This window comes from Dermacentor albipictus, chromosome 10, assembly GCF_038994185.2.
Source record: "Dermacentor albipictus isolate Rhodes 1998 colony chromosome 10, USDA_Dalb.pri_finalv2, whole genome shotgun sequence".
NCBI lineage: Eukaryota > Metazoa > Arthropoda > Arachnida > Ixodida > Ixodidae > Dermacentor > Dermacentor albipictus.
In genome coordinates this window covers 43753233-43778658 of record NC_091830.1, presented here as the reverse complement: position 1 = coordinate 43778658, position 25426 = coordinate 43753233, and the positions used below count along the sequence as shown (strand labels likewise).

Below are 25426 nucleotides of genomic sequence, written 5' to 3'. Positions count from 1 at the left end.
AACACACCAATAATGTATAACGACGAAATAGTAATGAAAAAATCTGAACAATATATAATGGTGATAGACCACCACTCGTTACCCTGTTTACTGGTGGCGATGTTCGGTGTCAGATGAAATAACACCGTTACTCCTTCAGGTTGCGATAGCATCTATATTCTATAGAAGTGGGAGCACAACAGACAGCTAGCGCCACCTGTTTAAAGCTCCTTGAACTCAGTCTCCGGAATCGCGGACTCCGAGATGGGGCAACGTGGTGGCTGTTTCACAAGGTATTCGTACCAAGCCGGTTATTTGAAACCTCCTCAATTCGTAAACGCTACGAGGAAATAAAGCGTAGTCCGTTGCCGTGTGCACTTGAGAATGCTGCGATTGCAGTGCTGCATTAAAGTAACCATATTTTGTTGTAATGATGGTTCGACAATGAAACATTGCGAATATTTCTGGAACCAACGCAACTTCGTTGTTTCGTTAGATAATAACGAATTTCAGGATTGAAAGATTAGAAAAAAAAAAAAACGTTGTATGACAATAAAGGAAGCGCGAAGTCAGTAAGGAAGCCCCGCAGCTCGAACTTGCTTTTGTGAGCTGCCAAATTTGTTTTTCAGCGGAAATCAGATGTATACTTAGAACAGCGTTTGCACCTTTTGGGTCTTATCGCATCCCCAAATAATACACCTAATCTCTCTTGCACGTTTCTTCCCATCTTTTGCCCTTTCCTCTCGGCATTTCCAATTCATGAATCGCATGTGCGTTACCAGCGTGACAGCATTCTTTACAAAAAAGTAAAGAGGGCATAGTTTTCCCGATAGGCAACGGAAGCAATAGAAAGGTGACGGTTAAGATCAAACAGCAGTTATTTTTTTCTCTTTATTCTTCGTCCGCTGTCGCACGTTCTGCGTAGTACATCAAGCAGAGTCACAGCCTCGTCCATTGTTCAGCCTCACCACCTCCGATGACGCATAGCATCGGCTACGGCTTGTTTTTTGTAAATTTATCAACGCAAGTATTGAATGATGCGTACTGTGTAGCACTTTTGAGAAATGGGATGATTGATATCGAAAGAATGTAGAGAGAGAGACGCTTTCTATCGGTAGTAATAAAAAAATTACAAGGTAATTATATATATTTGAGTTTCAGTTTATTCTTCATTCAGAAAACAATAAGTAAACAACAAATATAAGGAGACGAGGGTCCCAAAGTCAATGACTGCAAAGGGACCCTTTTTCAAACGTATAATTTCAACATATAATACAACATAATACAACAGATATTGACGAATAGCAATTGTTAGTTAATGTATGAGTTTTCATTTCTTTACCGCTGAGTCGCAGGTGCAGTGACGCCAACTGTATTTTCATTTTCTGTTCTAGCCGTCAACTATAGGATAAGCACTGCAGTTTATTTTAAATTCCTGCAAGCAATTTATAGCGTTTACGGCTCGATGGGCAGTTGCACTCATGGGCGCATCTAGTCCTCTGTGCTTAGAACCAGTTTCAGACAGTCTGTTCCGATCTTTTCTTTTTTATTCTACATTTCAAACTTGTGGTACGCGAACTTGCCAGTACGAAGAGCTAATAAAGCAGCTCCATTGACGCGTTCTTCAATGAGCTTGATGACTCCGAGAGCAGTTTTCTCTGGGCTTCAAAGAAATTGCATTGAGAAAGAACCATGCACTGCACAACGAGTTGCTTGTAGAGATTTGACAGCCCTTTGTATAAGCTGGAAAAAAAAAACAAGTGCTTCACCCCATGTGCCGTTGAATATCGTTGTGAAGCACGTTTTCAAAGTACTGAATGGAAGACTGCCTTACGGCGACACTAAAAGAAAAAGAAGCTTACGTGTACTAGCGAATCTTTCTTCAGCAATAAAAAAAGATCACGTAATCATAAAATATGTCTTCGTGAGCCATAGATGTCAAAGCTAAAGACGAGGAGTTACACTCCCTCCTAGTTCGTGCACCAGCTCACCGAGAAGTCAAAAATTTACGCTGCGTATGTTAGGGCGTAGTCGATTGTCAATCTATAAAGATGGGCTACATTGCTTTCTAAAGGAGGCAAAAAGTGAATATAGCAAGTTCGGAGAATATCTGGCACAAGAAAGTGGGCGAAATAGAACAAAATAAATTAATATCCTCGACGCCACGTTGATGAACCCGAGGGGTTAGGTGATATCAGTGTGACACGGGGGTTTCGGCAGGAAAATTAAAAAACAGGAAGTTGCAATGCGCTACCGTGATATTAAGAAATATGTTTGCAAATCGCAATATATTTGCATATGTTTGCTATTAGTAAAAAATGATTAGGGTTTTCTATTTGGCCTCGCTATATGTCGTTATATTACATTTAGTTAAGATGGACCATCGATTTCATAATATAAGGCGTGCGATGCTCTGTAGGCCTATTGTGGGAGAACAACATGCTTCGTTGTCTGCCTGACTCACTGGTCTTGGTCTGTAGGCAAGCGCTGCCATCAATACCATGCTTGAAGCTTAATATCAGCTTTGCTTGTTATAAACTGTGCAATAGTGTATATATATATATATATACACTATTACTGTGCCCTTTTCGAGGCCACCGCAGCGCGCATTGCCTGAACACATACTCTAGCTGTGCGCTGCTACGCACGCTGAAAATTGTGTCCTATTCGGTTTGTTTTAGAGCAAAGCTGTTATTCTCTAGTTGGTTGGCGTTTTTCGTGTCCGTAAGTAAAAATGGGGGCCGATCCCAGTGGCATCGCAGGGCCAGGACCAGTGGCTCGTAGCCCAGAAAGGCAGATGCTACAGGCACTGAGCAAAGTGAAGGGAGAAGTGCTCAAATTTTTTGGAATCACGCATACAAACAGCACACGTTTTCATAAAGGACAAGCACCAAACAATCATCCGAACCACCTAACTGATGTTGAGGCACTCGTGATAACAATGCGAAGCACGTAGCACTCTCCGCATACATTTCCCGGTAAAGATTACTGTTGCGCAAGATGCCACAGCGATGGCAGCTTGCGACGTGGGGAGTGACGTCCCTAGCCTTTCGTATAGAAAAGAGCAAGCCTAGCAACTGACTTCAATGTAGTTTCAGCGCTATTTGGTGCGGCGTGCTGTCAAAAAGACCATTACTCCCATTACTAACATTACTTTAAATTATCATTACTACCATTCCTGTATAGCAATAAAGCATTCCATACCGCCCTCAGCACTTGTAGGGGTGGTTTTCAGCACCTTCGCTGCACATCCACTTTCACAGGGCCGAGATGAACAGTCAATTTTGTTTCTTTACCAACGTTTTCCGTGTATTTCTCGCTGTGCGAAGAACTGTTCAGCCTTTGGCAGTAATTCAACATCACAACACAGTAGCGCTCTCCTTCAAGACAACATAGAAACGGTACCCATATTCCTTACAAGCATTTGCCAAATGTGGCAGCAGGACATACGACGCAGCCTTCCTAATTGGTGGTATTCTAATTTGATGGGTGCTTAGATGCAGAGTGTTCCTAAAGTTCCATGGCGAGCCCTGAAAATTTCTAGCAGCGCAGTATAATGTACCGCTATAGGGCCACCGCCAATATAGAAATATACAGAGCTTGGCCCCAAAACGAAAGGAACTGGTAAGGAATTACAACAGGAACCAAAATACTTGAGCATCGTCACACGATGCCTTTAGAACAAAAACAAAAATAAACTACTAGATTTCGTTCGGTTTGGGAATTCGCTATCATGGAAAACAGGACAATTTATGCATAGGCAGGTAATATAGGTGGATACTCGTTCACGCTCACTCTCCAATACTTTTGCACGCCATGTGCTCCCTCACACTGATATTCACTCGCAGTCGTCGGAAGCCAAACAGCTTCCTGCTCGGACCCATCCATACTCACCGGCACTCCCTCGCCTTCTCACGTAGTCGCTCCCATTCAAGCTTACCGGCACCAGCCAAATCTTGCTTATACACGCGTCCAGTCTGAACCATTGGCATTCGCTCCTATACGTGCCCGCGCCCGCTCACACTCCTCGACAGCTTCTAATGCTAATACCACGTCCAGTCAAGCTCACCGCCGCTGACTTTCGTTCCTACTAACGTTAACCGGCACTCACTCGTGTTCATACTCACGTCCACTCGCAGCCTTCGTCCCTCACTACCAATCTGCCTCAAGTATAGAGAGAGCATCAGGAAGTGAACTCGTGAGTGAGCGTGACGCTAATAGAGATATGTAAACGTAAGAGGAATTGCGTGCGTGGGCTCAAAAAAAGTGGTAAGAACAATTTATTCATTTGTTTCGATCTTGCAGAACAATTAGCCTGCTAACTTACGCGCTGCACGAAACACAAAATAAAAGGAATGACTGCTGCGGTGTTGATGTTCGACTGCGCGTTAGCGTGGTCAGTTTTACGAGCGGAAGTGAATGGCGGGCCATATGCAGTGCTATTGGGATGGTGCGAGAGCCCAATCATACTTGTGAGGGATATTTCACTGCGCTAAGCAGTTACGAGCTAGCGATCCCTAATCTGTCCGACATTCTGCAAAATCGCTCTTGATGCATTCCGCAACGTAAATGAAGTGGGAGAATATTTGTGCTGGTAGAATGAGTGCCGTGACTGCGACAACGGTGTTAAAAACCATAAACGGCAGCGGCCTTTAAATTAGCGGAACAATCTACGCAATAATATAATAACCTAGTCCGCAAAATAATTTTAGTGGGTGGTACTAAAGATTAGAGTGGGAAAAAACAAGATCCCTTATATCGTGTGGGAATTCATGCCTGAAAACCCATTGAAAGTAGCTATAAAGCGCCCTATATGCTCTGTAAAGATATGATAAGAAGAATTCATCTATGAAAACTGGTATGATCCAAGATAAAGCTACATGCCGATGTTTAATGATGGTACATATCGTATGAGCCTTGTAAAATAGGAAGGTTTTACTACATAATTACAATGGGCTAGGCTTTCAAACAGGACAGAAGTTGAAAAAGTGATGAAGGATTGAAGTGATGAGGTGGTAGTTGAACAAGGAGTAGAGCCGGAGGTAGTTTCCTCAAAGGGGGGCTTGCTTTCGTCAGGACAGCAACTGCTCATCTTGCATTTTATACAGTAGTAGGTTATGAGGGCTATCGAGTGTAACATCTAGAAGAATGTTAATCATGGCTTCTATGGATTACGGCACCCCACTCTAGTGTACATCGGTGTACTAGTCCTCGAACTTGCGCAAGCAAGAAGCATGTCCACACAGCATGTCCTTTTTAAAGCGAAAACGTATCCGGATGAAGAGCCGGAGTCAGTACAATCGCTGCTTTGTTGCGTTGTCGGGGGACATGTCTTTCAAGACTTTCCCGTTATAAGCATGTGACGCACTGAAACTATTCAAAATTATCCATGTCACTGACAAACCAAACGGCAACTTGGTGGCTGAACTTTCCCACTCGTCGATAAACAAGGTGACAACAGTCAATAAGCAGTGCACTGTCGCGTTCAAGGAAACATCAACCTTGACCCTTGTTTTCTTGAACATTCGTTTGTACGACTCGGGCTTGTAGGCCATGCCAAGGAATGTGACATTAGTGTTTTTTATTATAGGAGAATCGAATACGGCACGCAGGCCTGTTTATATATGTGTGTGTAATACTCTTTGAGGAACGTACAGTAAAGTGCCATGATTTGAAAGGTTATTATATTCTTAATTTTTTAGCAACCGATTTTCCGTGAAACAGTGGTCTGTTTCCTCGATATGTCTAGTTTAAGCGTACTGCAGACATCGACAGGACACCGTGGATGTCGGCACCCGTAACACAAAACTACCTTTCGACAAGAGCAAAGTTTTGTGTTGCAAAATTTACAAGTTTGTACCAGAGGCGGCTGCCTCAATCTCAGTGATTAATATTGTTATGAAAATAGAGCGAGGGTCTATTGACTAGATGGTTAGAAAGAAGCATTTATACAGGTTGTCGATCACAGTCGCGACCAGTTACAGGAAGGATCATCGGACGCTCGAGAATTCGTGGTACACCAGTCCCTCGTCGTAAAGAGAAAGCAGTGCCGCACCGTTGACGCCATCTTCGATGAGCTTAATCACTCCCTTGGCGACGTTCTCAGGCCTGCAAAAGATAGAGAAAATAATGCAAACACCTAAAGGCAGAGTACCAGGAATAATTCACTCGAATCCGCAAGATGTACCTTACAAGACAGCGTCACGGATGACGCCCATTAATTGGCACCTTATGTTGAGTTGAAGGAAGTACGTACGTTGCAGTACAATTGCTCTTATTATTTGTTTACACAACATACGTACATTTGACAGGAAAGCGAAAGCGGGGAGCAGGCTGACAACTGCCACGCCTGCCTACTCTTCAGAAAGGAGGAGACAGAAAATAGAAATGGAAGATTGGAAGGAGGGGAGGGCAGAGGGAAAGAGCAAGATGACAAATCTGAAAGAATAAAGTACAACAGTGTAGCTGACACACAGCAGGGCCGGTCACTGCAGGTCACACTACTATGTAATGTTAAATGGTATAAATACACAAGAATCGCGCATATGAGCATGACAGAAACGGGACCACGCAACCACGACGATAATGTGTAAGTTGAAAGGAAATATACGCAAATGAAAAGCGAGAGAAAAACTTCCTTTTCAGTCGAGTCTGCTCGAGGCTCTTATACAGAAATAAGCGTTCAGACAGACAGCAACGACATTGCTTGATCTAATTTTCTTTCGTTATACGGAAGCAAAAAGTGCACCTTACACAAGAACGGCCACACTTAAAGTGCAATTCTTCAAAGAGCGCGACAAGCCTCATATTTTTTCGTATGGAGAAGTCCAAAGTGGGATTCACTTTATTTTGTTTCGCAATCTTCTGCCTCAGAAAGCATGTACTGCCCACTTAGTGGCAAAGAATTCTTGATAAAGATAATTCTAGGAACTGCACAGGCACTCCAGAATTGCTAATACAGTAGAGTACTTTGCCTAGATTTCCCTTTTTGCCTATATGTGACCTATAAGCACCCAATTGGAAGAAACTTGACTGAAACTATAAGGCCGAAGTCCAGAGAAGGGCCTGTAGTTTCCTGGTAGTGTAGTCAACGTAACTCTCTACACAAATTATGTACTAAGTATTTCATGTTCGTTCACTAAAATTTAAGGTTTATATATAATCGCAATTGCGGCTGCATTGTTGAGGCATCGGGCTCACCAGTGAGTGGGGATGAGCTCTTAATCTCATCTTCTGACATTTACTTATAACCCCAATTTTTCTGAGGGGCATCAGTCGGCTGAAACTCCCGCCATTGTTTCTATCACAGTGCATTTAGCATACTTACGAAACATTTGTGTAACAGTTCCCTGAAAAGAGAGCTGAATGGTTTCGCAAAATATTTAAGACTTATTTCACGTTTGGCCTAGTGTCAAGAAAGAGGAAGGGGGCTGCACTCTGCTCGTGGTTCAACAATTTCTAGAAATGTCTACGGGAAGCAATGCTAATAGTTTTCATGCGGTGCCCTCGTCTCTCCCCTCTCTTCTTCTCAAGCCCTGTTTCTTACCTCTGCACCCCACTGCTGTAGTTCCCGGTGATGTAAGGTGTGTTCAGGGCAATCTCCTGGCAGAAGGTCGTTATTCCACGCCACATGGCCGTCTCGATGGGTTCCGGGCACAGACAGCTCACCTTTACCCCCGTGCGGTTGTAGTACAGATCGGTCTGGAACGGCAGTTAGAGAGATTCAAGAAATGGCCTCGACTTGAGGCACTTGCGAGGCTACACCTAGTGCAAGATATTCCTGGAACTCGAGAGAGAAGGCACTGGGCTACAATAAAGCTCGTCGGTAAGTCAGGAGACGAATTCTTTGAGAAGCTCCGCTTCCTTCTAGGTGCTTACGATAGTCGTTGAAAGACCTTGTTGCTGTAGTTAGCTCAGCAATTGCCACCGTGCGCTACTGAGATGCAGTGGCAGCTCCTTACGGAGAATAGCGCTGCCGTGCACTTTTTGAAGTCTAAGTTGAGTGTTTATTTTTATGTATGATACCGTCAAGGTACATAATTGTACACTGCAGAGGGGAGGGGCGAGAATACATTCCAAGAGTAAAAAAAAAATACAGGATTAATTCTAGGAATTCACAGTGCTGGGAACAAAAGCGATATGACAAAACTAGTAATGCATTCATAACAACCTAAACAGAAACTTACATAATATGAAAATACAGGAAGCGTAGACTTTAGCAAGCAGACAATGTTCCCGAATAAGATACGTAATTATGCCATTTGCCACCATAAATTATTTTATGTTGATTAGTGCATTCTTGATGATGCTTACTAACAATGTAGGTAGATTATTCCAGTGGACTGAAGTCCTAGGAAGGAATGATTCAGCCTATGATTCGATGGGACAATGAATAATAGCAGGAGAGTTAGCGCAGTTAACAAGTTTTGCCGCCAAGCTTCGTGCGAGTTCAGAAAGACATGATAATGGTGATGACTTATTGGCATCCTATTTGAAACTGAGCCGTGGAAAACAGTCACCTAGCCTGAATAAGTATTCGCGTATGCTATACATGCTTTTCATTCTAGCATTTTTGTATTCATCTCCTTAGTCTTTCTTCTCTTCCTCAACAATTCTTTGTTTACTTACGCCAGCCGTAACACATCTGGTCGCATCCATCTCTTGCCTTCTTTCTTTTTCCCACCAATACCCCAAACGACTCTTGCTTAACTCGACTGCTGAAAACCTGGAAAATATTTTCTGTTCCACATTACACATTTCTTACCTCCTCAAGGAAAATGTGCTACACAGGGAAACGTAAACCGAGTAATTGCTCTATGATTGTTGTACTTGCTTTATGCAAGTTAACTCACATGGAAGGAAGGAAGGCCCAATAACGAAAAAAAACCAGGAAAGAAACATACAGTACACTGTAAAAAATTTCCGTAATTTTACGGTCAAACATGCCGTAAAAATTACGTAGACCGTTCAGTTTCATGAAAAACGGCGGAATTCTACGTAAAAAAAACGGACGTGAGCTCTGTTTTTGAAATACGGAAAACCGTCCGTAATTTCATGTGGAGGGCAACTGAGCATGTTAAGAGCGAAAAATCACCACGCAACGAATATAAAGAAAAGACACGGCCCACATTTACCAGCTGTTACATAATATCACCATAGGTAACGCTGCTTGAACATTATTCATAGGCGAATCGTAAGTACGCCCACACAACGGAAGAGGTTTCAGTGGTGGCGCTGCTTACCACCCTTCATCGCTTCTACACGACGGGTTGCATTTCTCCGCCGCAACAGTACAGAGTGGACAGTGGCTGGAAATGGCGGTGTGTGGTGGTGGTAGACCTGTTGCATTTGGGATTTCACTGAGAGAATAAGAAGGAATCGACGATGGACTGCTACGCAAGTAAGTGATTTAAGTGTCCTTTTTGTTGTTGGTGCACGTCGCGCGTGCGAAATGCACCGCGATGGCCGCTGACGGGCTCAACTGTGTTGTGTGAGCATGCCCTGTCAATGCCCTGTAACGACATTCCCGCTTGGCCGTAAGGATTGATAAAGCCGCGGCATTGCGAGTCTGTGATAAATGGCGTAGCGTTTGTTGTGCTGATTTCATATAAAGTACATTGAGACGCGTAGGCAACATCAGCGACGATGTCGTCTGTAGCAGTTCGTTATCGGCTGTATGTGGCAGCTGGTTTACTGACGTTGGCATTCCAGCTTTGCAATGTGTTGTGATGTGTTCTTGGCATTCCAAAATAAAGTGAAGTTACTGTTCTCCTTAGCAATCTCTCACGGCGCGTTGTAACACTATGTTAGCCGTATTCGGCGACGCATTGCATCACAGCGAAATTCTATTTTTCCTTAAGCTTAGGACGCAGTGTGCTTGGCGTGCATAATCGCTGTGTTCATACCCGTAATTGAAAGACTGCTTCTGGAATTGAAAGTCTGCTTGTGTATGAAGACCTCATGGAGCATGTTGCATGCGATGCCCCTACATCACAGTGAATGGACGGTGTAGCGTGCTTGCTGCCGTAACCTCGTGCGGTCTGCAGTGTTAGGTAACACTGGTGTAACACGGTGCCTTGGAACACAAAGACAGGATCGAGCCCGAGCAATCGTGCGCGATCGCACTTGAAAGTGTCCGCGTGATACCCATTAAGGGTCGCTGGAGAAGAAATTGATTATTTTGCTAGCTGGTAATCGGCATCAGATGTTTCGCGAGTTTTTGTTTTTGTTTTGTTTTTACTTCATACAGCTACCAGGCTGACTATCAACGTTCTGACGCAATGCGTCAGCATTTAACGTAATCTGGGAGTGGATTGCCACGTAAATTTTGCCCATCTGCGGCCGTAATTGTAAAGCAAGTGCATGTGATAAGTAATTTTTAACGTAACCTTGACACAGAATAGCGGTGCCCAAAAGTGTGTAATGGACATCCAAAGTTACAAATGTTCCAAACTGGTATAAAAAAATCAAAAGATGTGTCAACACTGATGTTAAAGGCTGGTTCTAATACTGACTGTCTCTAATTGCGTAGACTAATTTTCAGCATACAGGCATCAATACAATAATTATTCTAAAATACATGTTGTGAGTTATGTAGAGCAAAATGTCTGCTGTTTTGCCGAATAGAAGGTGCTTCATGAAGTCTTTTCTTTAAATGAGTTGAACGATACAATTGAAGACACCAAGCGATACCACAGCAATCGGTAATTCGGTGACAAGCTTATGTACAAGAGTATTTGTATATGAAAATGTTTTTGCTTTACTGTGGACGACCGGTCTGAAAATACCTGATATTATTTGCTTCAATTGCAGCTATTGCACCTGTCAAGGATGTCTGTGTGCCGGTTTGTGCACAATTTCTCAGCCAGCGGGCCTGAGAAAGTGTGCCACAGCAGTCTGTGTAGTGGTGCTCTTTGTTCTGGTAAGCTGTGCCATTCTATTGTATATCTGTCTTGCATATGCAGTCTTATTAGACAGTGATTGCAAATGTTGGTGGAATGACGAGGCCTATGCAAGTAGAGTAATTTTTGCAAGTGCATTCAAAGGATAATTGATGATTTGTTTTCCTGTGGCAACAAATTGGTTCAGTATGAGCACGTCAACTTGAAAGGGATATTGTTTCATACCTGACTTGGTTGCACATATAAGTGGTGTTTAAAAAAACACTTATAGTGCCAGAGTTCAAGACTTGAGGCAACAGATAAAACACGCACCAATAAAATAACTGTTTGTCTAGTGTTGGCTTAATGAGTATGCAACAACACTGCACACTGATCGTTAGCACTGTCATGGCTCCATGGTAACTAAGATTAGCCACGAATAAGCTCACTGTAAGCTAGTGTTGAGCTAACTATAACAGGTGAGTATGCGATGATGTAATTAAGTGCAACATTGGAAGGCAACGTAACAATGTAAAATTATAGCCTGAGCTCGCAGCTACGTTGCGTGGTCAGGCGACTAAAAGATATGAATATTTAAAAGGGAACGAACAGTGCTACTGCCAGTACGAAGTGACAGCGTTGTACACAGCAACGTATTCCCTTTGTCCTGTCTGTAGCCCTGTTCGGTTCCCTTCTAAACATGCACCAACAAGCAGCCCAATTCAGAATGCTCCGGCAGGTTGATCTGAATACTTCAATTTGCCAAGCAGGTTAAGTGATGACACGCTAGCATAGTGGGAGCTATTCTGAAAGTTATGTCTGCTATGAAAATGTGTCATGAAGATACTTCACTGCTAAAAATTTGGTGTACAACTGCACAAAGCGGCATCAATAGCTATGTTGCTCCCCCATGTTGTGTCAAGGGTCTGTGCATGTTTTGTAAGATAATCCTTCAGTCGTCGGCCGGTTTGTCCCACATGATTGCGGCTGCAGGACAGTGGCATATTGTAAATAGCACCAACCGTAGTACCTATGAACTCCAGCACATACTTTTTGATGTAAACTTCACGTGTTGTCCTGGTCCGGTTAGCATTTTGAACGTGCCCAGATTGCTTGGCACTGAAAATAAAAAGGTAGTTTCAACTCTCTGAGTAATTTGCTTGAATTGATGGTTGCCTTTGTGTACAAATTGCATAACAGTCATCGGCCTTGGCTTTCTCGAAGTTGTCTGACCTGAGACGTCAGCTACATTCAACTCCATTAAATGCTTCTTGGCAATGCATGCTAAAAGGCTGTGCGAACGCACTGTTGAAAGCAAACGTATTTGGTTATGGAGGCTCCCCTCCACGTCGGGGTGGTACGAAGTGTTAAATGTGCTCTCCGGTGTTCCTGCAGCAACAACATGCTTCAGTGTTCAGGTGCACCAATAGAAAAGGTAGAAACACCTTTGAGTGCAGGGAATAGCTCCAGCTCTATGCTCACCACAGAAAATCTTCAGGCCCAGATAGTGGAGCTTGCCTTTCAGTAGTAGTTTTGCTTACTTGAACATGCGTGGTACTTTGTAGGAAACATTAAAAAGTTGCTCAACCACTTTAATTGCGACTTTTCACTGCCGAGAACACTGTCAGCTAGTCGTAAAACACTAGCTGCTGTAAGAACCAGCGTAGTAAAAGTATTCTGCTTCATTGGAAACTTTCTACCCTATATGACGTGAAGTAAGCCTACTAAATGGGTTGAGTGATTTGTTTTCTGTCTTCTCTACAGTGCTAGATGAGCTCATGGAAGGAAGAAAACTACATTTCAATGGATGAAGTGCCAACAGAGACAGCACAGTCAGAAAGAACAAAGACAGGACAAGGTGCTACTTGCAACTGTTTATTGAGGTCAAAAGCACTGAATATATAGCCATTGGGAGAGGGGGAAGAAAAAAAAAAAGAAGCACTGATTACGTGAATGCACATGTGCAAAAATATGGAAGAGGCATATGAAGGGAATCATAAGATTAACCAAAATCTAAAACTTATCTAAAAACATGCGTTCATTTCTGTAAATAGTCGGAGACAGGGTGTCGACACAGGCGTCCCCTCTTTTCTTAGTCTGGTTGGCCTCCAAAAGTTCACATGCCACAGTGTCTTTGCTTTTAAACATGATTGTTGTATCAGGAAGCCTTGCTTCACGTGCTTGCTTATTCTCATTCCCAGATGCCTTGCAATGAAGCAGCAAGTTTGAGCCATAACCATTTTTGAGTGAAAGCTTGTGCTCCTGCAGGCGTTCATTAATACATCGGCCAGTTTGTCCGGTTTACTCCTTCCCACACTTCAGCGGTATGCAGTATACGACCCCTTCTCCGTACTTCACAAAAGGTTTTGTGTGTTTATTAGAACACTCTACTTTCTTAGTCATCATATCCAATCAGACGGCACAAAGTAGCAAGTTTTTGGGGCTCGGAAGAAACCACAGGAATTTTGTATTTCACGATGACATGTGTAATATTATGCGCTGCTTTGTGAGAATACGATATCACCACTGGTTTAGCTTTCTTTTCCAATGTTTGACCTTCTTCACTGCTTCAGTTTCTTTCTTTATGCACCTTCTTCAACAACGCCTCCAAAACTTTACTCAATACCAAACAAGGAAAGCCAGCTTTCTTCAACTTCAAAATCTGTTCGTCAAAGGTTTTGTGTGCCTTATGACAGCACAATTCTTTAAGGGTAAATTCAAGGCACATAGTGGCAATCGCACGTTTAACAGTCTTGGAGTGCATAGACTTATACTGCAACAATTAATTGCAGGGTCGGTATACCGACCTCGTGCCCACAAAGAATTTCTGCCGTATCCAGTGGCGATACCGTATTCTCACGAAGTGGCGCGTAATCTTAAACACGTCGCCGCAATATATAAAATTCCTGTGGTTTTTGCTGCGCCCCGAAAGCTTGCTACTTTGTGCCGCCTGATTGGATCTCATGACTCTAAAAGTAGAGTGTTCTATTAAACATACAAATCCTTTTGTGAACTGTGAAGAAGCGGTCGTATACCGTGGAAGTGTGGGAAAGAGTATATCGGGCAAACTGGCTGATGTATTAGTGAACACCTGTGGGAGCACAAGCTTTCGCTGAAAAATAGTTATGGCTCAAACTTGCCACTTCATTGCAAGGCCTGCAAGGATGAGAATAAGCAAGTATGTGAAGCAAGGCTTCATGATACAACGATCGTGCTTAAAAGCAAATACACTGTGGCACATGAACTGTTGGAGGCCAACCAGGTTAAGAATAGAGGGGATACCTGTGTCAGCATGCCTGTGTCTGAATATTTACACAAGTGAATGCATGTTTTCAGATAAGTTTTAGATTTTGGCTAATCTTATGATTCCCTTCATCTTCTGTGTTCTCGCACGTGTGCCTTCACACAAGCAATGCTTCTGTTTTTTTCTTCCCCTTCTCCCCATGGCTACATATTCAGCAGCTTTTGACCTCAATAAACAGTTACAAGTAGCGCCTTGTCCTGTCTTTGTTCTTTCTTACTGTGTTGTCTCTGTTGGCGCTTCATCTTCTGAAAGCTCTGCACCAAGTAGCCCCACAACGTGTTCTACTGGAAAACTACCACTAGACAGTGATCTTCCATTTCTTGACCTCATTGTTTTCTTTGGTGAGTGTCATGTGCGCTGCATCTATGCTCCATCTTTTAAGGAGGGAATTCTGCCTTTCGCATCAGCGCACTGTTCGGCTGTGAAGCACTGTCACAGAAGCACGAAATAGCATCCTCAACAAGTCGAGGAGAACTTCTATACCCAGGTCTAACATTGGCCTACAGTGGTGTGACCACTGTTAGATCACATTCAGAAGGTCAGCCATAGTCTCAAAAAGACTGTTGGGAGAGCTAGAACATTTATTTGTCACGTCAAGCAATCTGGGTTCAAAAAGGTGAATCAGACCAGGCCTTGACGCAAAGTGTAGCAAGAGGCACATGCAGCAGTTCAAGTGTGTGGTTGTTTACAACATCCCGCTGTCCTGCAGCTGCAACTAGGCAGGACAAATAGGCCTAATATTTATTTGTGTGCGTGTGCGTACGTGCGTGTGCGCGCGCACGCGCGCGCTTTTGTGTGTGTGTGTGTGTGTGTGTGTGTGCAATTAACCAAAAGTCTTAGCCTGCGCTCGTGTTGTTGGCCTTCTCCCGTCTTTTCGTGTTGTCCCCAAGTAATCAGTTGGTGTCACATTCTTATAGAATTTGCAGTTATGAGATTCATGCTTTGGAACATGATCAGAAGCTACCAAATGGATGACATAATCCATCTACATGTGTTGGTGTAGATAAATGTGTCTGTGCAGTAGGAGTAGGGCATCATATGTGCTTGTTTAGCACTTATGCACTTTTGTTTCCAGAGCTTGTGACACAGTGATTCAAACTATGTCTGTAAAAACAGTGCTGCAAGTTGCAAGGAAATGTTACAACACTTGTAGGTGAAGCTCGGTGTTGTGAGAGGTTATAGAAACTTGCTTTCAACTTGCGTTTTGCAAGTTTCTAGAGCATTTTTTAAAGATGCTTATTTAACTCCCGCGTGCATCGTGTTCATGACTCGCTATGAAACTGTCAACAAGTATGTCCTTTATGCCATCCGTTTCTGAAGATTACATGAATATAATTAACCCTTTGAGGGTCGATCTTTTTCACCATATTCGACCGCCCAGGTTCGTTTTTTTTTATTGCAGATTCCAATTAGAGACTTATTTCGAAAAAAATTGACCGTAATTTTTCTAGGGTGTCCGTAAAGCGAGAAAAAAATTATTTTGTGTTGGTACTTATGTACTCTGTATTCATGAATAACAATAATAAAAAAGGAAATAAACCTATAAGAGTAAAAAATTTGATACATTGTTATAGTTCAAAGCTTTGAAAATGTGCACACGAGAATACCTTGCAAGACTCAAAGGTTCCTGCTCTTTGTACTGTTATGTACAAATATGTACTGTTATGAGCAATATTAAAAGGAACACAGGAACGCGTAGAAAACACCCTCAGACCCAGCTGTATGGGTGATACGCAGCGCCCACCATCGGAAACAAAGTGGAAAGGGGAACGCTGTTCTAACAGCTGTTCGCACTCCCGCCATGTGTCTGCAAAGTGCGGAATTTCGCATCGCCAGAACACTGTTCGATATTGCGTCACTGGTAACCTTTTGCGTCGAATCGTTACAAAAGATAGCACTGTTCCAGACTTCGATATTGATTTATGGTAAGTCTTCTAAACCGGGAAAATATGGTCTTTAAGGGTGCGTTCCAAGTTAGTTTATTGGCACTTGCCGAATATTAAAAAGATATTGAAGCAAACGAAATAAGGCAATAGCGTTATCGCAGCTTATCCTCGTCCTTTGTTTTGTTCGTTGGTGGCCTAATAATGCGTCATGCCACCATCGACTTGAACGATGGCCTCCATTCTTTGAGGCAAAGACGCGTAGAGATCCTCGATGAATGCGGTATCATGCTGAAGGCGCTTCCACTCATGTTCTATTGCTTCCCATAGTTGGTCGGAGTTCGCCAATTGTAGTGAGCTCTTCGAAAGGTTCACTTTCATACGGCCCCAAACGTGCTCTATAATGTTCATGTCGGCACCCTTCGCACACCACTGAAGTTGCATTACCCCTCGCTCTTCCAAAAGGCGCGCCACGTCCTGCTGGAAAAAATAACACCCATCTGGGTGCGGCCTGTTCAACACATAACGGATCATCTGGTGCTCGAGCAGAGTGCAATACGCAGCACTGGTGAACCTCCCATCAATTCTCGCCAGTGGGCCTAGGCCTGCGTGGGAAATCGCCCCCCAGATGTTCACAGACACGCATCCACTGGCGGCCACCTCCTGGATATTCTGCGGACTAAAGCGCGTGTTTGCGGTCCACCACACTCTCTTTCGTTGGTCCCAGCGGCTCGAGAACGTGGACTCATCAGAGAAAACTACATACTTCTACCCACTCTCGCTCCACCTGCGGTGTTCAGTAGCGAACCTCAGGCGAGCCGCTTTGTTGGTTGCGGTGAGCAGAGGTTCCTGTGCGGCGATGTGACTTCGCAGTCCTGCTTCTCTAAGCCTTCATCGTACCATGCTGTCGCTCAAGTTGTTCAAGCCAAGAGCGCCTCGAGCGTCCTTTGCACTTTGAAATGGTTTGTCGCTGACGGCAGCCACGATGCAAAGGTCTTGGTCGTTCGTTGTCGATCGAAATCGTGTGCGGCGCATCGTTTATGCGTCCTTCGTCTCGGTAAGCCTGGATAATCCGGTTGACCGTTTTCAATGGGCGGCTTGTCACGAGAGCAATATTGCGCTGTGTATAACCTCTTTTAGACATTTCTATTATGTTTTCCTGTTCTTTAAAAGGCACTCGAGGCATCTTGAGGTTACAAATTCAGAGTTGACTGCTCTGCGTGGGCCACTGCAGTGTGCGATGTGAATTTTTCTGAACGAACTTCGTGCAACAAAGTCGGGCGAGAGGCAGTTTGTCAATGTTCTTTTTAAAAAATTTTTCTGTATTCTATTCCTCTGTCGTCATTGGTTCGAGCGTCGCCGCTGTTCGAGGTGCCACTTACAACTGAGTGCGTCTATTCAAATAAAGAATCGGTTTGAAATACAGGGCAAACTTTTTCTCAGAGTACTATCAAGCGGTTGCACGAAGAAAAAAAGAGAATGAAAGAAAAGAAAGTGAATCGGTGTAAGTCACTGGCGACGATCTCACCGTCTTATCGGCTGTTGGACGATCCATGACGTAAGCTGCTCCTTTGTAGAAATACCAGCGTGGTGAGAGTGCCAACAGTTAGTGGAAGAGCGCTCTCCTTTCCCCCTTCGTTTTTCACAGCGCCATCCGCGCATCGCTCCGAGTCTGTTTGCCACACGTTCCTGTGTTCCCTTTCATATTGCTTATGATAGTACATCCATAGCATAATCGAACTGTGTAGGTGCACGCACTCAAGAAAACTGTGCGGTTGTGTGCCCATCAAAAAAGCAAAACGTGTACAAACTTCCGCTAATCTTCATCTTATCGCCAGCCAGATGCAATTAGTTTTCGCGAATCTCAAAAAAAAAGAAAAGGAGCAACAGAAGCTCATGCACAGCAGCATCCTTCCTATGCGCACCCCTGCGAGCACTAAATGAGCGAGAAACAAGCAGTAGCCTTTTGAGCGATTAGTAACGAGATAGCCATCAGTTTTGCAAGCGCAAGAAGCCAAAACCGCCCGCGAAAACAAAACCCAAACCGCCACCCGTACGCACGCCAATGCTCAAGCGGTAGTACATAGACGCGCAGGAGCAAACTAGCGCTAAAACAAACCATGCAACGAAAACTGAGAGAGTGAGGCGTGCAAGAGAAATTCCCTGTATTTCCACATAGTGGCAGCACATGACAGAAAAGAAAAGGTTAGGAAATTGTCGTGCTTTTTAAACCTACAGACAGCGCCGTAAATATACGGCATCTACCATTTTTGTACTGCGCGGTGCGGTATATTTACGTCATTGACCCTAGAAGGGTTAAGGAGTCATGCTCCTTGAAACAATTTCCCGTAACAACATTGCAAAATACCAGCTGAGGGTCTCGCATCTCTTACATATGCTGTTTTGCACATCATACTTTAATAAAACTGCATTTAGTAGCTGCACAGCACAGGCCCCATTTTGTTTTATCACACTTCTTTGTATTTTCTCCCCCTGCCCCAGGTCTTATTTCAACAACTGCTATCTGCAGGCCGTCATAAAATTGCTTCAACATTGTTGACAGATTCCAATATTTTTTTCGAACCATTCTTTCATGTGAACCAAAGAAAATTAACTTGATTAGCCTGACATGAAGATGAATTCGAAATAATTTATTTATTGTACTTGCTTGGTAGCACTGAACTATTTCTTTAATCAATATAATGCTAACAATTCACCTTTGTATTGCTGGGTGCCGGTAGAGATATGGTTAGTTATTCACCAGAAAGGATCCCGAATTTTCCACCTTCTTAGTGTAGGTTAGACACTCACTTGTTGCACTTCACAAAGAGCAACTTGTGGTTGCTAGGAAATAAAAGTTTACTGAGAATTTTCATGCATCCAATTTGATTCTGTGTACTAGCATGTTTGTATTAGCATGTATTTCATAGAGTTGAGGCTTCATAAATGTACATTCTGTCATTCAATGTCTGTGACATGGTTAAGCAGGTTGACCATATCTAATTAGAACTTCCTATGTTCTGGGGCACTTGTTTGCAACTTAAATTATGTGGTTTGGTGCTGTCAGTGTAAGCCTAATGTCGTCTTTTGTTCTCCCAGGAAGGACGCAAGCATTGCTGAGGAGCCAGTTGACCTGCCGCCACACTAATATTGTATTTGGTAAGGTCTATTACAGATCTTATTTTGTGTAGTACGTGCTATAATTGTGTACAATGTGTTCAAAACTTCAGTAAGTGGGCTGTTCGACAACAGGTGTTTACAAATTAATAATTATAAAAGATGTTCAAGGTCATTAGTGATACAATTGCTGCTCACTGCTGAATTTTTTTCCAAATTAGATGATGAGCCATCCAGCAAGTGCGGCTCTCCTGGCTAATTATACAAACTTTCAAATATGGTTAATTTTTTATCACAAGTGTACAGCAGTCGGGGACAACTGTTCACAGCGACAATTTCATAATATTTACTTACATGCAAAAGTGAGTCAAATGTCAGGTGTACTTATGAAGCTTTGTGAAACAAGTTCATCATCATATTGCTTACTTCATTGAAAAGTTTGTCGCGGAATTCTCACTTCTATGAACAGATCAACAGTTGTCGAACGATGGTCGTCTCTATAGCCAATGTTTGGGCAAGAAAGAGGCTTGTCTTCAGAGCACTAACAAGAGACTTCTTTGCCATGCAGCTTGAGCTGATCAGTATGAAGAGATTACATAGGATAGGAACACAAAGCATTAGTGGGCCTCTTCGATTATCAGTCCTTGACAGTCCTGGACTGCTTAGCAGTGCTGTCCCGCATTCGATTTTCTCAATCAGCTTCGGACGCCCCATCCACCAGTCCGAGAGCACCCAGTATCGCATTCGTTTTACCAGAAGTCAGACTCTGCGGACTCTCAGAGCTGTCAGCAGATATTTGTTCTGACATATGCAAGTAGCTAGCAGACGGCGGCTGTCTTAAAAAGATGCACGCGGGCTTGACGCCATGTTTTAAAAGAGGCTGTGTGTTTATGTGTACTTTGTGCGTTCCAGACAGCAAATATCATGCACTCAGCTATCGCTTCCGTTAAATCGATGCTTCGTGTGCCATAATGCGAGGTTTTCATGAGGGGTCTAATTGCTGCAACCTTAGTCCTTGTGTTTTTTAAGACAAAGCACAGTGATCACGCGCAAATGCTTGCTTTTCTTGATGTGTTTCGTGAAATCTGTCATGCTCATTGCTATATGCATAGTAAACAGGTAGATTTTGCTTTTCAGATGAGTGAAACTGGTGAACGAGGAAACGTATCATATTGCATGTAGATATTTAATGCTGGTAGCTGGCATGGCATACAGGGTGTTTCACGTAACTTGAGCCAAACATTAAAAATATGCAAATGCCACATAACTGGACAGAACCAAAGTAATGTTGTTTGCCCTCGCTTCGAGATACTCATTTTTTTTTCATTTTGCCAGATTAAATAATTAGTATTCGGTAATTAATCAAATTCTCAAATATTATGATTAATACATGCTACATAAAAGTGTTTTTCCTAGCGTGAAAGAAGCCTGCAAATACACACTAAATTGTTGCGTGACTGTCCATTCGCAGCACCTTGCGTGTATTCGCGAGCTTCTTTCTCGAAAAAACACTTCTACGCAGCATGTCTCGAACAACACAAAGCTGTATGGGGAGCTTTTCATGTTGCTCTACAATTTTCTCATGGACACTTCTAATCTAGTTATAATATTTGAAAAGTTGATTAATTAACGAAGTTGAAATATTTATTTTGGTGGAATGAAAAAATATCCGAGTATCTCCAAGTGACGGCAAACAACATTACCTTGGTTCTGTCGAGCTACGTCACACTTGCATATTTTTATTGTTTGGCTCAAGTTACGTGGGACAACCTGTATAATCAGAGCTTCACCGATTGCTGTTGTCATGTGTGCTGATCCCTTCTGTTACCCAAATTCGAAATTTTGCTTTTGGTTGTGCAGGATTAGTAGACAGTGTAGACGCGCTTTGTCCTAGACACACGTCAGGCCTTTAGTAGACGGTTTCATGAGCTTTGAGGATATCGGCCTGTGCTTTGTGGGTGAACAGTGATCTGGCACAACCGTGTTTTTGCTTATTTTTGTGTGGCAGTGACGCTTAAATTTTACAGGAAATAAATGAGCTGGCTTAAATACAGCGGTTAAAAGGCCCGAAGAGCGAGAGCACGATGTAAACTGAGCTTTGTTAACATGTTCAATGTGCTCAGGCTGCGATTCCATTATGCAAGCTTTATGGTTGTGCCGGCGACATGGCCTCTGAGACTGCATTATTTTGATGACCACGCTACTGAATTTGCTGGGTAGGGCGCAATCTACAAGTAGCTAAAAGCATGAGGTAACGGGATTGAATCCCGTCCACGGTGGCTGCATATCAATGGGGGCAAATTATGAAAACACCCATGTACTTAGATCTAGGTGCACGTTAACGAACCCCAGGTGGTCGAAATTTCCAGAGTCCTCCACTACGGCTTGCCTCGTAATCAGAAAGTGGATTTGGCACGTAAAACCCCATAATTTAAGTAGCTAATAGCGGACAACAGCAGCCAGGAGAGCGACCTCCAATCGCGGTGCTTTCAAACAAAACCTCGGACAGTCCCAGGCAGCGGGATCACATGACTGTGATGCGCCCTTCTGTCAATGCTAGCCAGACCAGAAGCCGCAGGTGGTTTGCGGACAGTCTGGGACTGCGTAATCGAAGGGGCGCAGACATACATACGCTCTCACATACATTATGTCCACCTCGGGATGAAGGCATTTCCTAGTAATCTGTAAATATATATGGCTTGCGCCAACTGACTCCATCCTATGCTTGCATATTTACAAATTTCTTCATGGTGCCTAGTTCTCTACCGTCCTCAACAGCGGCTTTTTTTAATTTATCATGCATATCATTTTTTGTCGTTCCGTTGCTTGTTGAGCAAACCTTCATTCTCAAGCTCCATTTTTATCATGCCAGGTTTCAGTCTCTTAGGTTAGTTTTATCACAATGCAATGATGGTACTTTTAAGACTAATGGTAAGCTATAGACGGTGACTCAGTAATGTGTGACTTAAGTCTTCTAAACAATTTATAGTCTTTAAATTTTCTTCCACTGATCCAGGACTCCTGTGACTAACTGCCTTAAGTAACATACTTCATTGCCTTCTTGCCCTAGAAAATATAACTGGTGCCTTCTTGCAGGCCTTTAAAGTGGCAACATGTGTACTGCAGACAGTAGGGCATGTTCAGATAAATTCAACTGGACATGCCTGGCGATCACTTTTAATTTTGATTTAAAAGTTTATTTTGCTGCCCGAGCCTGGCGACAATGAAATTAACCTTAGTTTTCCAAGAAAAAAAAAGGTGTCTCTGCAAAAAACAATATAGAATGAACTGTTTAGTTAGGAGCATTTTTCCTGGATTTTACCGAATCTGCACTTTGGATAGATCCGAAGGAAATAGTGTTGTCGCTGCGGGTTTAAAAATATTTTGTACCAGACTGCAGGCCAATAGCAATAATTTCAACTAATTACCACAGAGTATCCCCACTACGGTATAAAGAAGAAAAATTTCGGAACGAAACATTGCACAAATTGACCAAAGTTTTTTTTCTTTGCATTTACTAACAGCACGGAATTTGGCCATCCTGTTCCCATGAGTCGCAGAAATTTGAGCAAATAGCTCTGTCCTCATTGGCTCTCAAAATCTATGGGAAGTGCTCATGTTTAGGCATGTTAATGAATTACTCTACTTTAAAATTTTTTAGGAGAGGCTTGATTCATTTCAGAAATTTCCCGAATTAAGCGCATTTGCATGAAGCAATGCAATCTAGAAAAATATGTTGCATTATTTGTTTCGTTATGGGATTGCAAGTCAAGAAACGGACAGAATAAACAGTGCTGCCTGCCAGAGCCATGTATGGGGTCCAGGCATAATTGCAGGCTTCTTTACAAAAAGGGCAAATTTTTTGGTGAACACAGTGCAATATTGTAACTTTTTATGAAGATGGGAAGGGTATGTTGATGCATTCGGGACCGTAACTTTCAATTTTCACTGCTTGAGTAAAAAGAATATTACGCATTGATACTTCTTCCGTGACACAACAGACCATATCCAAAAGGGGCTGACAGCTGTTGTGACACAGTTGTGGTGCAAGCATGGTTTTTTTGTATTGTCGCTATTCTACCAGCCTGTCAGCTGGACAATATCTTTGGCTTGCTTGTTCTGCGTCGGAAGTAAACAACATGCATGGTTTGCGCTTGTTTCAAGAGTGCTTAATTGTTTTGGGAAACAGTGAAATCTGCAAGGTTGTTTAATGGAGCAGTGAAAGTTGAAAACTATGGTCTGCAGTATGTGGCCATGGCAGCTCTACCTAAATATGGGAGATGTAATCTCCGAATGTCATAATGTGCACGTGACATCTTTGACTGTTCCAAGCAAACCATCAATTGACTTGGGTCCTTTCTATCTGAAGCTTTTTATGCTATAAGGCTACGAATGAATATATACCAACATGGCTGAGTCTGAACCATTTCTTTTGACAAGAGCACTTGTAGTGACAGTTGTGAATACGAAATCATTGTTTATCTGAGTAACAGTAGTGATGATGATGGTAAATAATTGAACAGCCTTAATTGATTGGTGTTTCTTACTTTTCAGTCAAAGCCGAAGGACTCCGCAAGCAGCCAATCATTCCAAGTCTCAACCAATCCTTCCTCTAGTCAGCCAATTTCTAGTGTCTATGCGGAAAGGACTTGCGCAAAACTGGACACGGGACACTAAAAAGGCGACAAGGACAGGCGTAAACTTCCAACCGGTGTTCATTACAAAAAGGTATGTATATGTACTCTTGCACACTTGATCATAATCTGTTACAATCGTGCAAGTCAACATGGTCATCACAAATAAACAAGCGCACCAAGGCCTAAGGCGGCTTCCCGCATACAAACCCCAGATATTCAGATTCTTTAACAGTCAGTGCTATAGGGATGGCTTGTTAACGCTGTTGCATTCTGCAATAGCCGCTGCCTCAATGATGAGTCTAGCGTTTTCTTTCACACTGCTTGCTATTATTTCTGTTTTTTCAAACAGTCGATGACATTTGCATTGGCAGCAATGGACTCCAAGGAAACCTCCTTTCCCGTTTTGTACTTTCCGATTATGTTCCTGTAGTCTAAAGTTTAGGGAACTTCCCATTTGTCCCACGTAACGCTGCCTGCAGGAAGGAGGTATGCTATACACTATTCCTCTTGAGCATTTGATGAAACCCTTTCTGTGCACAATGTTGCATGATTTTGATTGTCTGCTGACAGGGCTGGTTTTGGCGCATTACTTGGATAGCTTGCGGGGCACTGAAGAAATGACCAAGACTGCAGTCCTTTGGCCTATTTTCTTTAGTTACACCTATGTGATACTGTTCACAGGAATCTAGCAGTCATCCCATACATTACGCTATCTTGCATAAACTAAAGAAAATAGGCCAAAGGGCGGGAGTTTCGGTTGTTTTTCCCGCACCCATCAAGTTATCTCAGTTATGTGCCAAAACCAGCCCTGTCAGCAGACAATCAATTTCATGCAACATTGCTCACAGAAAAGGTTTTGTCGAAATGCTCAGGGGGAGTAGTGAATAGCACACCTCTTTTCTGTGGGCAGCGTTACGTGGGACAAACGGGAAGGTGCCTAAATATGAGACTACAGGAACATAATACAAAAGTACAAAAGGGAGAGAGGGTTTCCTTGGAATCCACAACTCCCAATGCAAATGTCATGCACTCTGAAAAACCAAATAATAGCAAGCAACGCATAAGAAAGCACTAGGCCCATCATTGAGGGGGCAGATATCGCATAAGGCAACTGCGTTAGCAAACTATCCCTAGCGTTACATTAAAGAATTTGCATACCTGGGGTCTGTATGTGGAAGGCCGCCTTAGGCCTTGGGGCGGCCTTAGTGCGCTCTTGTAACTGATTATGATCAAGTGCACAAGAGTATATATACATGCCTTTTCGTAATAAACACCAATTGGAAGTTCGCACCTGTTCTTGTCACGTTTTTAGTGTCCTGCGTTCACTCTTGTGATGGTCACTTCAGCATGGAATACCAACTAGCCCGGTCTCATACACTGCTTTTTTCAGTAAAGCAGAATAAACACAGGTTTTTTCAGATTCAAGTGGCTTGTTGTTTCTCGAACACAAATCTGTATGTATGCTGTGTACATGTTGGGTGTAGAACCCAAGTGCAACATGACAACACTGACACGAAGAATAAGCGGTGTAGAAAACAATTACACTAGGAGGAAACATGCAAACACAGCACGTTCTGTCTGGTGTATTTCCTGTGTGCTATGATTTCTGCCCCATTTCCAGCTATA

The 25426-nt window shown here is 43.0% G+C and overlaps 1 protein-coding gene and 1 long non-coding RNA gene across 4 annotated transcripts in view; one reads left to right on the top strand and one right to left on the bottom strand.

Annotated features, from left to right (window-relative positions):
- Positions 1–5904: 5904 nt before the first annotated feature.
- The window catches only part of LOC135914843 (15-hydroxyprostaglandin dehydrogenase [NAD(+)]-like), a 32041-nt gene continuing 12519 nt past the window's right edge, over positions 5905–25426 (bottom strand). For both annotated transcript variants that reach the window (XM_065447762.2, XM_070528178.1), the window contains 2 exons: positions 7526–7680; positions 5905–6087 (listed from right to left, as the gene is read on the bottom strand). In XM_065447762.2, the coding sequence (XP_065303834.2) occupies positions 5970–6087; positions 7526–7680 (273 nt within the window). In that variant the 3' untranslated portion in view covers positions 5905–5969. The remainder of the gene's footprint in view (positions 6088–7525; positions 7681–25426) is intronic.
- LOC139051091 (uncharacterized) lies at positions 9042–25225 on the top strand. Of its 2 annotated transcripts, XR_011509227.1 has the most exons (4): positions 9042–9379; positions 10792–10900; positions 19146–19205; positions 23718–25225. It is a non-coding gene; the product is annotated as an uncharacterized lncRNA (long non-coding RNA). The 2 variants fall into 2 exon arrangements; XR_011509228.1 differs by lacking the exons at positions 19146–19205; positions 23718–25225 and adding an exon at positions 12624–12758 and having other exon boundaries at positions 9052–9379.